The sequence below is a fragment of the Culex pipiens genome, chromosome 2 (assembly GCF_016801865.2).
Source record: "Culex pipiens pallens isolate TS chromosome 2, TS_CPP_V2, whole genome shotgun sequence".
Classification (NCBI taxonomy): Eukaryota; Metazoa; Arthropoda; class Insecta; order Diptera; family Culicidae; genus Culex; species Culex pipiens.
This window is the reverse complement of record NC_068938.1, coordinates 25,950,230-25,966,559: the sequence shown is the minus strand read 5'-3', so window position 1 is coordinate 25,966,559 and position 16,330 is coordinate 25,950,230. Positions and strand designations below refer to the sequence as shown.

The following is a 16,330-nucleotide window of genomic DNA, read 5'->3' as shown; positions in this document are numbered from 1 at the left end:
AAGTTTCATGCAAAAACAAATTTGACTTTTTTTTTAATGCAAAATTAAATTTGCAATCGAAGAGTACATTACAGATTTTTTGATAAAGGGCTCCGTTTTCAAGATATAGCCACCGAAAGTTTGATTTTAGCGAAATATTTGCAGTTTTTCGATTTTTTAAAATAGTGACCATGAGTGACCATTTCTTAAAATATTTTTTTTAAGTTCAGAAAATTTGCTATAATATTGTCTAAGAGACCTTGAAGATTGGACCTCGGGTTGCTGAGATAGAACCGCTTTAAGAAAAAGAAACAGGAAAATTGAAGTTTTCTAAGTCTCACCAAAACAACCCACCATTTTCTAATGTCGATGTCTCAGCAACTAATGGTCCGATTTTCAATTGTAAACATGAAACATTCGTGAAATTTTCCCATCTTTTTGAAAAAAAATATTTTAATTTTTTTTAATCAAAACTAACATTTTAAAAGGGCCAAACATTGAATATTACGCCCATTTAAAATGCTAGTCCTGATTTAAAAAAATAATGTTAAGCAACAATTTCCATCAGGTTCACGTTTTAACACATTTTACACATTTTTTATGTAAAATTACTCAAAAAAAGGTAATATTCAACCTAACAAATTTCCAACCTTCCAAAATTTTATTTTTTTTTCTGTGTGTGTAGACCCTTTCCTACAGCCCTCTGAAGGAATTTTGATGAAAAACCAATACAATCACAATTTCAAGTAGATATTTGTCTACAAATCTTTTATTTGGCATATTCGGCATCATTCAAAACAATATTGACTGAACTTTAATTGTCCTTTTCGCCAAAATAAGTGTGCAAAAAAAATTAGGTAACAAGCCGTAGTCTCAACATTTGAATGCAAAAAGTATTTTAAAATGCATTTTAAACTAGTTCAGTTGTTTCGCAATCAATTGTTTAAAAAAAAGTAAGATATGACGAAAAAAAAAGCGAAAAAAAATACATTTTGCGATACTAAGCATCGAAAATTTTCACGAATTTCAAAAGATGTTTAAATTAACCCAAACATGCTAAAAATTATTTTCAACGCAGGGGAATGCATTCTAAATCAATTTCAGCTGATTGCACTTACTTTTCCATTGAAATTTGTACCAGCCTTATTACGCAATAATAAGTAACTGTGCCAATTTTGAGCCAAATTGGTTAAGGCTAAGGGGTCGCTTTTCATCGTTGAAGTTTATATGGGGAAAATCGCAAAAATGTTTGGGGAAAAACATCGCTTCAGGATTTTTGCAGCAGGTGGCGCAGGTCTCGCCCAAAATTGTCTTATAGGAAATTTAATTACCTACAACTTTGTAGAAGGGTGCAAGACGATCCGAGTTAATCCTGATGAGTTATTAGCAATGCGATGAAAAGAAATCGGCTTATATACTTGAAAGTATAAGAAGAATATAAGAATATACTTTGTCTAACAAAATCATTAAAAAAAATTGAATCGTTTTTGCACCCTTCGGCAAAATTGTAGAGGATTGAATTTCCTACAAGAATCTCACACTTGGGCAATTTGGGTGAGACTCGCGCCAACTGGCAGAAAAATACTGAAACGATATTTTTCTGCATACATTTTTGCGATTTTTCTAAATATAAACTTCAACGATAAAGGGCTATAGGAGGCAGCCTATCTCGCCAAGGGTCAAAATTTGGGGGAGTGGGCTCCCTGATTGGCATGCCTAACAACTTTCTAGAAAAGAGAAAAAATCAAAAATATTCCTGGAATATACTTTATTAAATACCCCAAATGTGCACCACCCTAACCTTCAATCAAGCCAAAAGTTGCCCCCTTTAAATTTGCTACAACTTCCATTCTCCGTCTCAATTTTCCTTATTTTTTTCAGTGAAGATAATCACACAACACTTGAGATTTAAGTCCCATATTGTCTAGTGGTTAGGATATCCGGCTCTCACCCGGAAGGCCCGGGTTCGATTCCCGGTATGGGAATTCTTTTGCGCGATCATCTCATGCGTTTTTAAGAAGAATATTGATGTTTATTAAACATGGGACGATGCGTCACAAAAATAACGTAATATTATTCTATATTACCTCTCAAACTAAATTTTGTGATTGTTCGGGCCGGCACGTTGGCCCCACGGAAAAAGGCGGAATGTTCAAGGGTGGACTGTATGTTGGATCCGATGGCCGTGGGTGTGATGAAGAAAACACTCGGACTTCTTTAAACACTACTTTAATTAACAACTAATTAACTTAAAAGCGTGTTGACTCAACCGAGGGTGAAAAGGTACTGGTACCGCAAAATGGCGGTTTTTTCTCTCGTCGTCGTTCGTCGTCGTCCTTCGTGTCGTCGTTCGTGTCGTTGTTCGTTCGTTCGGCGTCGCGACAACGTCGCGCCGTTGCGCGTGAAAAACGTTGCGCAGGGTTGCGCTCGATCGCAGCAAGCTGGTTGCGGCAGGCGAGCAGGGCTGTCATTTTTACGCAGCCAGTCTAGCCGCCAACATCCTCCCCCCGGGCTGGGACGAAGACGCAGCAGTTTTTTCCGGTTCGTTGTCCAGGATCGGCAAGACGGACAGCTTCGAGGTCGGTCGTCGGATGACGGTTCCACCGACCTTCACGTCCGCAGTGCGCACAAGACCGTCCGGTCCAGGGTAGGTCTGTTGCACAATCCCCATTTTCCACTCAAGTGGCGGCGCGTTCTTCTCTTCCAGCAGGACCACCATTTGAGGGCGTACATTCGGCATCTCCTTCCGGTTCTTTCCCCTTGGCTGGAGGGTCGTCAGGTAGTCCCGCCGCCAAGCTCTCCAGAAGTGCTCTCGCAAGAGCTGCAGGTGCTGCCACTTGGACAGCCGGTTTGTCGGTGTTCCCTCGTACGCCGGTTCCGGGATGGCCGTTAGAGGGCGACCGATTAAGAAGTGTCCCGGCGTCAGGACTTCCGGATCCGCAGGGTCGGTTGACGTTGCGAAAAGCGGCCTTGAGTTGAGCACGGCCTCGACCTCCGCTAGCACGGTCGCGTACTGCTCGAAGGTAAGCTGTGCGTTCTTGAGGATCCTCTTCAGGTGGTACTTCGTGCTCTTTACAGCGGCCTCCCAAAGGCCACCGAAGTTCGGCGCGCCGGGAGGGATGAACGACCAGGCGATTTCCTTGGGCTGGCAGTACGTCTGGATCCGGTCGTTGAACGTGCGTTCGTTGAAGAGGGTGTACAGCTCGTGAAGTTCTGTCTTGGCCCCCTTGAAGTTTGTGCCGTTATCCGAGTGGATTCGGCGAGGCACGCCGCGTCGGCTGACGAAGCGCTGGAGGGCGGCCAGGAATGCCTCGGTCGTGAGGTCCGAAACAAGTTCGAGGTGGATCGCCTTGGTCACCATGCAAACAAAGACGGCAAAGTATGCCTTGACGATCTGTGGCTTCCGGGTTCCCACCTTCACAGAAATCGGTCCGGCGTAGTCCACGCCGACCTCGTCGAACGGAAGGTTCTCGGTCACACGGCAGGACGGCAGTCTCCCCATCAGCTGGCTCGTACTGCGTGGCTTCGCGCGGAAGCACGTCACGCAGCTTCTCGTCTCGCTCCGAACTGTCGACCGTCCGTCGAGCAGCCAGAACTGTCTCCGCAGGATTGCGAGCAGGGACGACGGCCCCGCGTGCAGGTGTTCTTCGTGGTAGGCCTTCACAATCAGGTTGGTAATTCGGTGCTTGGGCAGGATCAGCTGGTGCTTGGCTGCGAACGGCAGCTCGGAATGCTGTAGTCTTCCTCCAACTCGTAGGAGGCCTTCGTGTAGGAACGGCGTCAAACCTTGGAGACGCCCGGCCGTGTCGTTCTCGGCCACTTGCTGGATCTCTTGAGACAGCACGTCGTGCTGCACCACCTTCACGATCAGCTTCAGGGACGACCGCAGCTCAGGAACAGTGAGATGGGGTAGGCGAGTTCGTTCCGTGGGGTTCTTGATCCGGCAGTTGTTCACGAAACGCAGCACGTACGCCATTATTCGCTGCAGCTTCCGAAATGAGCTGCAGTCCTCGAAGATCGGGAAATCGGTCGTGTTGCAGGCCAGCAAGGTAACTAGCTTCACTGTTCTCAACTCTGGTAGCTCACTGTCCGGTATTTCGATTGTAGGTTCCTCCTGGTACACGACGGATTCTAGAAACTCTGGTTCTTCCCACCACTTACCGCATTTCATCAGGGCGGCTGGAAACATGCCGCGAGAGATCAGGTCGGCCGGGTTGTCCTTGGAGCGAATGTATTTGAAGATAAACCCGCCGGTCTCTTTCCGAATCTCCGCGACGCGGTTGCGCACGAACGTTTGTAGCTGGTCCAGCGGTTTCTTGATCCACGCAAGCACGACTTGGCTGTCGCACCACAGCACCACGTTTCGGAACGGGAGATTCAGCGCCGCGATGACCTTCACCACCAACCTCGAGAGCAGTCGAAGGGCAAGCAGTTCCAGTCGGTGGATGTCCAGTGGCTTGGTTGGCGCCACCTTCGATTTGCTGCAAAGCAGCCGCATCTTGCACTTGCCGTTCGGGAGCAGACTGCGAACGTAGGTCACCGCACCGTAGGCGACCTTGGAGGCGTCGCTGAATCCGTGAAGCTCCAGACCCGGGTTGCCAGGCCCGATCACGTACCGAGGGATACGGATGTCGCGCACGTCGGGGAGTGCGCACTGGAATTGGTGCCACGTGTCCATCATCCCGCCTTCCAGCAGAACGTCCCACGATAGACCAGCGAGCCAGACTCGCTGCATCAGGATCTTGGCCTTGATGATGACTGGCGATAGGAGTCCCAGCACGTCATAGAATTTGCCGATCTCCGAGAGGACACGACGCTTGGTGGCATCTGCTTCAGCTTGGGTGACGGTGAAACGAAACTCGTCGTCTCCTGGACTCCAGTAGAGTCCCAGGGCCTTGACCACACCGCCGATCAATCCGTCCAGGTCGATCAGCTTCTCTCGATCGCTTTCAGGTATGCGTTCCATCACCGTAGGTTCGTTGGAGGTCCACTTGTGGATAGGAAATCCACCGCGACTGAGCAGGCCTTGCAGCTGCGTCAGACAGTCGATCGCTTCTTTGGGGGAGCTCGCACCGGACAAGATATCGTCGACGTAGCAGGCCTCGCGCACAATCTTGGCAGCCAGCGGAAAATTTTCACCTTCGTCGTCGCAGAGCTGGACCAGACATCGCGTAGCAAGAAAGGGTGCGGACGCGGTTCCGTAGGTCACCGTGGTGAGTTCCAGGACACGGATGAACTCGGACGGATCGGCCCGCCAGAAGATTCGTTGGAAACGAGAGTCGGACGGGGCCACGCGAATCTGGCGGTACATTTTCGAGAGGTCTGCGGTGAAGGCGACAGGGTGCTTTCGAAAGGCGAGGAGGATCGAGAAGAGATCGTTCTGGACAGTGCCTCCGACCTGGAGGGCTTCATTCAGGGACACGCTCGTGGGGGACATCTTTGCAGATGCGTCGAATACGACCCTCAACTTGGTCGTGGAGCTCGAGGGGCGCAGGATAGCGTGATGGGGCATGTAGTAGCAGTTCGTGTTCGGTAAGTCGTCGGCCTCTTCAACCGACTTGCAGTGCCCCAGTTCTTCGTATTCCCTAATGAACTCACCGTATTGCAGCTTCAAGGCAGGATCTCGGGCGAGTCGCCGCTCCAGCGACAGGAAGCGCCGAAGAGCGAGGCTGCGGTTGTCGTCGAGCTTGGCGACGACTGGACGAAATGGCAAGCGTACCTCGTACCTGCCGGTTGGATCCCGCTTGTGGGTGGACGCGAAGAACGCCTCGCATTCTTCTTGCTCGGTGGAGACCGCTGTGGCACTGTCGATGTCCTCGACCTGCCAGAATCTCTGGATCGCTTCGTTGATGTCGTCGAGTGTGGCAGTGTGCGTGTACTGCGGGCTTGGGACGGTGTCTCCAACTTCTCCGGCGATGACCCAGCCGAGGTGAGTCTCGCGCAGCTCCGGTAGATTGCCAGCTAACTCCATCTGTCCCGATTTTAGCAACCGGAAGAACATTGCGACCCCCAGCAGCATGTCGATGCGGTCAGGCTTGTGGAATGCTGGGTCGGCCAGCTGGACGCCGACAGGAATCGGCCACTCGTTGATGTCAACTGGCACAGCTGGAACCATCCCGGTCACTTTCGGCACGATCAGGCACTCGACGTTGACGGAGAAGTTGCTGACTCGGGACTTGAGCTCGACCGTGACAGACTCCTTGGCGTAGGTCTTCACGGCCCCGATGCCGCAGATCGGGACGTTGGCAGCAACTCGTTGTAGTCTTAAGCGATCGGCCATAGCGAGCGTAATAAAGTTCACTTGGGAACCGTTATCGAGGAGGACGCGACAGGGCACGGATTGGCCCTGGTCGTCGAGCAGGTTAACGACCGCGGTGAGCAGCATCACGGTCTTCACCGTCTGGGTGTGGTTGCAGGTCGCTTGGCTGGACGTCTGCTGAGATGGGCCAGCGGGTTGGACCACTGGCGGCTGGTTCACTTGTGGGGCCACACTCTGGGGAGTGGCCGGCTTCTGCGCAGGTTCTTGCTGCTCTCGTGGTTCGTGCAGCGTTGTGTGATGTCTCCGTTGGCACTTACCGCAGGTGTACTTGGACGAGCACCGCTTCGTTGAGTGTCCTGGCCGCAAGCAGTTGTAACACAGGTTCTTCTCCCTCGCCTTGTCCTTTCGCTGGGCCACCGTGTATCCGAGGAACGTTGAGCATCTGAACGTTTGGTGTGCCTCGGCGCAGATCTCGCACCGGAATTCCGGCTGCGACGGTGTTGTGGCCGCGTTGGCTCGCTGAGACGGCTTGTTGGCGGAGGGCTTGGCTGGTTTTCGCTGTTTCGGTGCGGACTTGTTGGTGGCCTCCCATCGTTCCAGAACGGAGACCCGGTCCTTCAGGAACTGGATGGCCGCTTCGTACTTCGGGAGTTCCCCACGCTTGATGGTCGCCTCCCACTGCTTGTAGGTTCCTTCGTCCAGCGCGTGTGCCAAGATGTAGACGGCGATCTGCTCGGACACTCCGGAGAACTCCTGGCCCAGGAACTTGAGGTTCTCGACGTGTCCAGTGAAGTTGTCCAGCAGGGCTCTCAAATCCGCGTGGCTCTCCTCTTCCAGTTTCTGCACTCCCAGCAGACCGCCGATGTGGAGATCGACCATCCGCCGCTTGTCTTCGAACCGCTCTTCCAGCAGTTCCCAGGCTCGCTCGTAGTTGCCATCCTGGATGGTCTTTTCGTCGATGGAACCTGCAGCTTCTCCGATCAAGGCTTGTTCAAGGTGGTAGAGCTTGATCCTGGCCGGTTCGTTTGACTTGTCCACGACGTCCTTAAACATTACCTTGAATCTGTCCCAGGACTCGTACTTGCCGTCGAACTTTGGGATGATTCTGGGCAGGGGTTGCGAGATGATCACCGGTTGGGGCCTGGCTGGTTGGAGTGCCGTGGATGGACCTGCAGCGACAGCGGGTGCGAGGTCATCCGCCCATCGCTCGAGAGTTCTGGAGACCTGGTCGTGCAGCTTTCTGAACTCCTTCCTCTTCGCGTCGTGTGGACCCCGAGTCTTGGAGTCGGTCAGGAGGACAATTCGCTGGTGAAGGTTGCCGAAGTCGTTGTTGATCCGCTCCAGGTTCTTCAGATGCGATCGGACATCCGAAGCCGTACGATCAGCTCGTGCCCAACCCGCGAGTTCCGTTTGGAGCTCCTCGAGGGTGTCCATCTCCTGGTTCCGGAGGTGGATCAGGCCGTCCAACTCATCTTCGTCTTCCGCTTGCTTCTTCGCCGGGGTTCGTTGAACTTTCGGCGGCATCTTTCACTTTTTCACTGCACTTTTGTTTCTTCTTCTTCTTTCACACTTTCGAACACTCGCGACGGGAAATGAGGCCGGTTGCCTCCGTCGGTGGTTTCGCGAATGTTCGGGAATCGAGACCGTGTCGTCTCGCACTTGTCACTCGCGGCTACGTGTCTCTCACCGGAGTTGGGTTGCACGGGAACTGTCCGTTTGCACTCTGAGGCCTTTGCCTCCTTCTTTTCACCGGGCTTCTTCACCACATCCACGCCGGATGTCCAAATTCGGGTCGATTGGACCAATGTTCGGGCCGGCACGTTGGCCCCACGGAAAAAGGCGGAATGTTCAAGGGTGGACTGTATGTTGGATCCGATGGCCGTGGGTGTGATGAAGAAAACACTCGGACTTCTTTAAACACTACTTTAATTAACAACTAATTAACTTAAAAGCGTGTTGACTCAACCGAGGGTGAAAAGGTACTGGTACCGCAAAATGGCGGTTTTTTCTCTCGTCGTCGTTCGTCGTCGTCCTTCGTGTCGTCGTTCGTGTCGTTGTTCGTTCGTTCGGCGTCGCGGCAACGTCGCGCCGTTGCGCGTGAAAAACGTTGCGCAGGGTTGCGCTCGATCACAGCAAGCTGGTTGCGGCAAGCGAGCAGGGCTGTCATTTTTACGCAGCCAGTCTAGCCGCCAACAGTGATAAAAATGTCATAATTACCAAAAAAAAAATCATTTCTTATAAGTAAAACATTACAAAGGCAATTAGAAAAGCCTTCAGTTTTCTCCCATGGGATTTTCCTCAATCCATTTTTTCTTTTCAAAAACCAACTCTCACCCACCCTCCAATAACATAACAAACGGGAATACTTGCGCCAGCATACGCGAGTGTGTGTAGCATTTCCTCCACGCTTGACAAAGTTCGCCCAACTTTCGCTCTGTTTTGGGCTCTAGGTAAGAGACGTATCAAGTAATGTAGATTGAGAACTTGGATATTTGTCTTACTTTGGTATGCTTTCGCGCTTCGCGGCCTCTTCAAACAGCAGCAGCAGACGAGAGGCTTCTTTCCAGCCACGTGAGTGAAAGAAGACGTTTATTATTTCAGCCCCAGAGCAGATTAGTGATTTCCAGCCGAGACGCGTCAAAGTTTTAGGAATAATTTCACCGTACAGTTACATCTTATGTTGGGGTTTTGAGTTGAAAATTGAACAATTCTAACAGTAAATGAGTCTTTTAAAATTATTCCTAATAAATTTTCAAAATCCAAAAGAAGTCCAATTCAATCTCGACCACACATTCACACCGGTAACAGCCTGACAAATGGTGCCCTACGGCTCCGTCACACGGATAGAAATCCTGTCCGGGAAATCGACAACATTGTTCTCGATTCGTTCTGAAATTCGTTTCAGAATGTTGTCGATCAGTCGTCCGGTAACATTTGCAACAAAATCGAGAACAATGTTGTCGATTTTGAGTGGTTACGGTTGGTGACGCCTGGTTCAAAACAAAACGCACGCAGCCATCCCGAACGGTTTAATCGGTTTTTGAATTGACCGTTGGTTTTGGTTTTTGAATTGACCGTTGGTTCAGTAAAACAGTTGATTCGTTTTTTTATTTATTGAGGCAAATAATACATAATTAATTTAATAACTAATCTTTGTGTGAGTGTGTGTGTGTGTGTGTGTGTGTGTGTGTGTGTGTGTGTGTGTGTGTGTGTGTGTGTGTGTGTGTGTGTGTGTGTGTGTGTGTGTGTGTGTGTGTGTGTGTGTGTGTGTGTGTGTGTGTGTGTGTGTGTGTGTGTGTGTGTGTGTGTGTGTGTTAAGAATTTTGGAATTTGGGAATTTGAGAATTTGGGAATTTAAGAAATTGGGAATTTGGAAATTTAGGAATATAGGAATTTGGGAATTTGAGAATTTAGGAATTTGGGAATTGGAGAATTTAAGAACTTGGGAATTTAAGAATTTGGGGATTGAGGAATTTGGGAATTTAGGAATTTGAGAATTTAGGAATTAAGGAATTTGGGAATTTGAGAGTTTGGGAATTTGGGAATTTAAGAATTTGGGAATTGGGGAATTTGTGATTTTGGGAATATGGAAATTTGGGAATTGGGGAATTTGTGATTTTGGGAATTTGGGAATTTAAGAATTTGGGAATTTGTGAATTTGGGAATTTGGGATTTTGGGAATCTGGGAATTTGAGAATTTGGGAATTTAAGAATTTGGGAATTTGGGAATTTGGGAATTCAGGAATTTAGGAATTTAGGAAATTATGAATTTGGGATTTTGGGAATTTAAGAATTGGGGAATTTAGGAACTTAGGAATTTATGAATATGGGAATTTGAGAATTTAGGAATTTGGGAATTTAAGAATTTGGGAAATTAAGAATTTGAGAATTGAGGAATTTGTGAACTTGGGAATTTAGGAATTTAGGAATTTAGGTATTTAGGAATTTAGGAATTTAGGAATTTAGGAATTTAGGAATTTAGGAATTTAGGAATTTAGGAATTAAGGAATTAAGGAATTTATGAATTTGGGAATTTGGAAATTTGGGAATTTGGGAATTCGGGAATTTGAGAATTGAGGAATTTAAGAATTTGGGAATTTAAGAATTTGGGAATTTGGGAATTTGGGAATTTAGGAATTTAGGAATTTAGGAATTTAGGAATTTAGGAATTTAGGAATTTAGGAATTTAGGAATTTAGGAATTTGGGAACTTAGGAATTAAGGAATTTAGTAATTTAGGAATTGAGGAACTTAGGAATTTAGGAATTTAGGAATTTGGGAATTTAGGAATTTAGGAATTAAGGAATTTAGGAATTTAGGAATTTAGGAATTTAGGAATTTAGGAATTTAGGAATTTAGGAATTTAGGAATTTAGGAATTTAGAAATTTAGGAATTTAGGAATTTAGGAATTTAGAAATTTAGGAATTTAGGAATTTAGGAATTTAGGAATTTAGGAATTTAGGAATTTAGGAATTTAGGAATTTAGGAATTTAGGAATTAAGGAATTTAGGAATTTAGGAATTTAGGAATTAAGGAATTTAGGAATTTAGGAATTTAGGAATTTAGGAATTTAGGAATTTAGGAATTTAGGAATTTAGGAATTTAGGAATTTAGGAATTTAGGAATTGAGAAATAAAGGAATTTTGAAATTTTTGAATAATTGAAGTTTTGAATTGTTAAATTATTGAATTTCTAAATTTTTTAATTTTTGAATTTTTGAAATTTTGAATTTTTGAATTTTAGAATTTTAGATTTTTTTTAGGAATTTGGGAATTTGAGAATTTAGGAATTTGGGAATTTAAGAATTTGGGAATTTGGGAAATTAAGAATTTGAGAATTGAGGAATTTGTGAATTTGGGAATTTGGGAATTTAGGAATTTAGGAATTTAGGAATTTAGGAATTTAGGAATTTAGGAATTTAGGAATTTAGGAATTTAGGAATTTAGGAATTTAGGAATTTAGGAATTTGGGAATTTAGGAATTTAGGAATTTAGGAATTTAGGAATTTAGGAATTAAGGAATTTAGGAATTTAGGAACTGGGGAATTTAGGAATTTAGGAATTAAGGAATTAAGGAATTAAGGAATTAAGGAATTAAGGAATTAAGGAATTTAGGAATTTAGGAATTCAGGAATTTAGGAATTAAGGAATTCAGGAATTTAGGAATTTAGGAATTTAGGAATTTAGGAATTTAGGAATTTAGGAATTTAGGAATTTAGGAATTTAGGAATTTAGGAATTTAGGAATTTAGGAATTTAGGAATTTAGGAATTGAGATATAAAGGAATTTTGAAATTTTTGAATAATTGAAGTTTTGAATTGTTAAATTATTGAATTTCCAAATTTTGAATTCTTGAATTTTTGAATTTTTGAATTTTTGAATTTTTGAATTTTTGAATTTATGAATTTTTGATTTTATTTTTAGGAGTATGGGAATTTGAGAATTTAGGAATTTGGGAATTTAAGAATTTGGGAATTTGGGAAATTAAGAATTTGAGAATTGAGGAATTTGTGAATTTGGGAATTTAGGAATTTGAGAATATAGGAATTTGAGAATTTGAGAGTTTGGCAATTTGGGAATTTAAGAATTTGAAAATTTGGGAATTTGGGATTTTGGGAACTTAAGAATTTGGAAATTTAGGAATTTGGGAATTTGTGAATTTGGGAATTAAAGAATTAGGGAATTAGGGAATTTGAGATTTTGGGAATTTGAGAATAACGGACTTTGGGAATTTCGGAATTTGAGAATTTGAGAATTTGAGAATTTTAGAATTTTAGAATTTTAGAATTTTAGAATTTTAGAATTTTAGAATTTTAGAATTTTAGAATTTTAGAATTTTAGAATTTTAGAATTTTAGAATTTTAGAATTTTAGAATTTTAGAATTTTAGAATTTTAGAATTTTAGAATTTTAGAATTTTAGAATTTTAGAATTTTAGAATTTTAGAATTTTAGAATTTTAGAATTTTAGAATTTTAGAATTTTAGAATTTTAGAATTTTAGAATTTTTGAATTTTTGAATTTTTGAATTTTAGAATTTTAGAATTTTTGAATTTTTGAATTTTTGAATTTTTGAATTTTAGAATTTTAGAATTTTAGAATTTTAGAATTTTAGAATTTTAGAATTTTAGAATTTTAGAATTTTAGAATTTTAGAATTTTAGAATTTTAGAATTTTAGAATTTTAGAATTTTAGAATTTTAGAATTTTAGAATTTTAGAATTTTAGAATTTTAGAATTTTAGAATTTTAGAATTTTAGAATTTTAGAATTTTAGAATTTTAGAATTTTAGAATTTTAGAATTTTAGAATTTTAGAATTTTAGAATTTTAGAATTTTAGAATTTTAGAATTTTAGAATTTAGAATTTTAGAATTTTAGAATTTCAGAATTTTAGAATTTTAGAATTTTAGAATTTTAGAATATTAAAATTTTAGAATTTCAATCCTTAAATTTTACAAAATTTTATTGTTTAAAGATTAAAGAACTTTAGAATTATAGAATTTTAGATTTTAGTGTTTCAGTATTTTTGAATTTTAGAAATTTTAAATTTCAAAATTTAAAGTTTCGAATTTCAAAATTTAATAATTCAAAGTTTTAAAATTTCATATTTTTTGAACTTCAAAATGTTAAAATTTTTAAATTTTAGGATCTTTGAATTTTAGAATTTAAGAAATTCTCAATTTAGAAGTATAAAAATTAAGAAATTTTGAAATTAAGAAATTGAGATGTTGAAAAATTTAGAATTTTCGAAATTTTTAATTAATTTAAATAAAAAAAATATAGAATTTAAAAATTTCTGAACATTGGAATCATAGAATTTTAGAATCTCATATATATAAATATAGAATTGAAGAATTGAGGAAGTATAAATTTTGAGAATTTCTGTGTTTTGGAAATTTAGAATTTTAGAAATCTAGAAATGTAGAAATTCAGAAGAGTCTTGAATTTTTGAATTAAGGTTATTAAAATTTGAAAAGTATTGAGTTTTGGAATTTTAAAATTTAAGAATGAAAATTTTTGGAATTTAAGAATTTTATTATTTTGTAATTTAATAATTTTAAAATTACAGAATATTAGAATCTTAGAATTTTAGAATTTGGAATTAAATAATTTAAAATTTCAGAATTTGGAATTTTAGAATTTAATAAATTTGAAATTTCTGAATTATAGAATATAAGAGTTTTAGAATTTAATAGTTAAACAATTTCAGAATTTTTGAATCTATTTTTAATTTTGAATTGTAGAATATAAGAACTAAAATTTTAGAATTTAATAAATTTGTAATTTCAGAATATTAAATAAAATTTTTAGAATTTAATCATTTTAAAATTTGTCGAATGTTATTTAAGAACTTTGGATTTTGGAATTTTAGAATTTTAAAATTTATTTAGAAATGTGTGTGTGTGTGAATTTCAAATTTAGCTTAAGAATCCTAGAATTTTAGAATTTAAGGTCTTGAGAGTTTTAAAAATTTAGAAATTTAGATTTTTAGAATTTTTGAAATAAGAATTGTAGAATTGAAAAATGTGAGATTACAGTTTTGTGGTGGTAGAGTGTAATGTAGTGTGTGAGTGTGGGTATTCAGCGCCTTCTGCACGACCGAAGCTTGACCGCGATCGGCTCCAGGATGCCAACGGAGCTCGAGTTCGGTTGATGCGACTTGTCCCGGGCCGCCTTTCTTGTCGTCGTGGTTCAATTTGAGGTGGCTGCAGATCTGAAAGTGGACGGCGTCGCAGCCTGTGGAGGGAGGAAGGTCGATTAGATCGATCGATTACGAGTTTTGGGGAGAATTTGTTCATTCAAATCTTACCAAGTTCCTGGTATCAACGTTGATGATTTTCTCCCGCTGGAGAACATATTCTTCCTCGGTGGCCCTGAAGGAGGAGGAGGAGGAGGAGGAGGAGGAGGAGGAGGAGGAGGAGGAGGAGGAGGAGGAGGAGGAGGAGGAGGAGGAGGAGGAGGAGGAGGAGGAGGAGGAGGAGGAGGAGGAGGAGGAGGAGGAGGAGGAGGAGGAGGAGGAGGAGGAGGAGGAGGAGGAGGAGGAGGAGGAGGAGGAGGAGGAGGAGGAGGAGGAGGAGGAGGAGGAGGAGGAGGAGGAGGAGGAGGAGGAGGAGGAGGAGGAGGAGGAGGAGGAGGAGGAGGAAAAAAAAAATTACTGCCCAGATGTCCTGCTGCAAACACCGATAACAAAGTCGTTCCGGTACCGGGCTTAAAAGTGCTTTTGGAAGTGGCGAAATCATCTGTCCGGGAGAAGTCAAATGCGATCCGCACCGTTGTTTCTGACAAAAGTGCTCGGAAGGATCAGTACAGGTTCAGTTCTGGAATGAAAGACGGAACCGTTGCCAACAACCACCCTCGAGAACCTCACCTCCTCCTCCTTCTCTGTTTGAAGTTTCAAAGGGACGTCAATCAACGGCAGCACGGCAACGGCTCGTTGTTGATTTCCTCCCGCTGGCCAACATCTTCCTCGGCGGCCGTGGAGCAGGATGAGGAGGAGGTTCCGGCGATGGACCGCTTTCCATCTACTCGAGGGTGGTCGTTGGCAACGGCTCCGTCTTTCATTTCAGAACTATACCTGGTACTGGTCCTTTCGATCACTTGTCAGGCGGCGGTGCGGATCGACTTTGATTTTTCGCGGACAGGTGATTTCACCACCTCCGAAAGCACTTTTAATCTCGTCCCGGTTGACCGGAACGATTTTGTTGGCGGTCTTTGCAGCTGGACACTTGGGCAGCAATTGTTGCTGCCGAACTACACTTAATTTGGCACCCTCCGGAACCTGTTTTCGGGACACCGGCAACTTTTTTTTTCTCCCGAATCACAAACAAACTGTCACGACGTTTGGGTTGACGTTTTGATTTAGGCTGCGTTTTGACAGTTGTTACGCTCCGTAAAATGGTGACGGAAAAAGTTGCGTTTTCGAAAACAAAAGTTGCGCTTTCGAAAACAAAAGTTTTCGAAATCGAGGAGAATGTTTTCATTTTTGAAAACATTGTAAACGAAAATGAAAACAATCGATGTTATCGATTTTAAAACAATTTGTTTACGAATTTTCGGACAGGATTTCTATCCGTGCATACATCATGGCGTAGTTTCAGCTTTAAAACAGCCCTGTACCGGCACTAGTTGCAGCGCACAACAACAACATTCCGAGCTTCCTGCGAACACGGCGTACATGTGTGGTGTGTGAAACCCCCTCCGGTGGCAGTCAATATATCTTTCCGGTTTCTTCGCCATGGTTCTGATGCTGGTCCCGGAAGATTTATGATCAATCCTGGCTGCCCCGAATTGACTTTGGTGGCTGCTGCTCCAAACTGCGGGACAGTTTCGTGATTCAGCTTCCTGTAGAACCAATCGAGCCCGATTCGAACGAAACGACGACAACCGGGCGAGCTGGGATGGATGGATCGTTGGCGTGTCGTAACGATGGATTGGCCAAAAGGTCCAGCCAGCATCAATCGACTAGACGAGCTTGACTAGTTTTTTCCCCACCCTGGGGAGATGTGAATTTTCCGTGTGGGATGTTGAAATCTATCGGCGAAAACACGTCGAGTCGTGATTTGAAACGGAACGCGGACTTGTTTTTCACTTGATTCGTCAAACTGTTTAAAAACATGGTGCTAATTGGAAGATTGAGTTATAATTGAGGCATCATCTTATTTAATTTGGCTGGACCAAAATTCAAGCTTTCATTTTTTTATTTACTTTCCGCATTTTGCATATTGCAAACTTAAAAAAAAACTTTAAAAATAGAGAAGAAAACATAAAAAGGAATTCGCGACAGACACGAACGACGAAACAAAGCGAGACGCAAAAAATATTTTTTCCAAACCATTTTTTCGAAAAATCGCGTCTTATGTATTTTTTCACATGATCAAACATTGAAGGGGTTGTACCGCCCCGCCGTCACGAGATATCAAAAAATGGACCTTGGATTCGTGATCAGGGACAAAAGTTACCCCTTAGGACAAAGTTTCACGCAAATCAAAGAGGGGTCTGGGCAACTGTTGTGTGAGTTGGCGAAAAATTACCCACTTATGAATGATCCCTAATTTAGCATTTTGAAACAATCTCAATCCCCAAAAAAAGATCTCT

At 42.8% G+C, this 16,330-nt stretch overlaps 1 protein-coding gene and 1 non-coding gene across 2 annotated transcripts; one reads left to right on the top strand and one right to left on the bottom strand.

Annotated features, from left to right (window-relative positions):
• Positions 1-1,892: 1,892 nt before the first annotated feature.
• Trnae-cuc (transfer RNA glutamic acid (anticodon CUC)) lies at positions 1,893-1,964 on the top strand. Its single transcript has one exon. It is a non-coding gene; the product is annotated as a tRNA-Glu (tRNA).
• Positions 1,965-2,452: 488 nt separating this feature from the next.
• On the bottom strand, positions 2,453-7,762 carry LOC120414583 (uncharacterized). The gene has a single exon (XM_039575818.1). It carries the CDS (start codon positions 7,760-7,762, stop codon positions 2,453-2,455), a length of 5,310 nt encoding a protein of 1,769 aa, XP_039431752.1.
• Between the last annotated feature and the right edge of the window lie 8,568 nt (positions 7,763-16,330).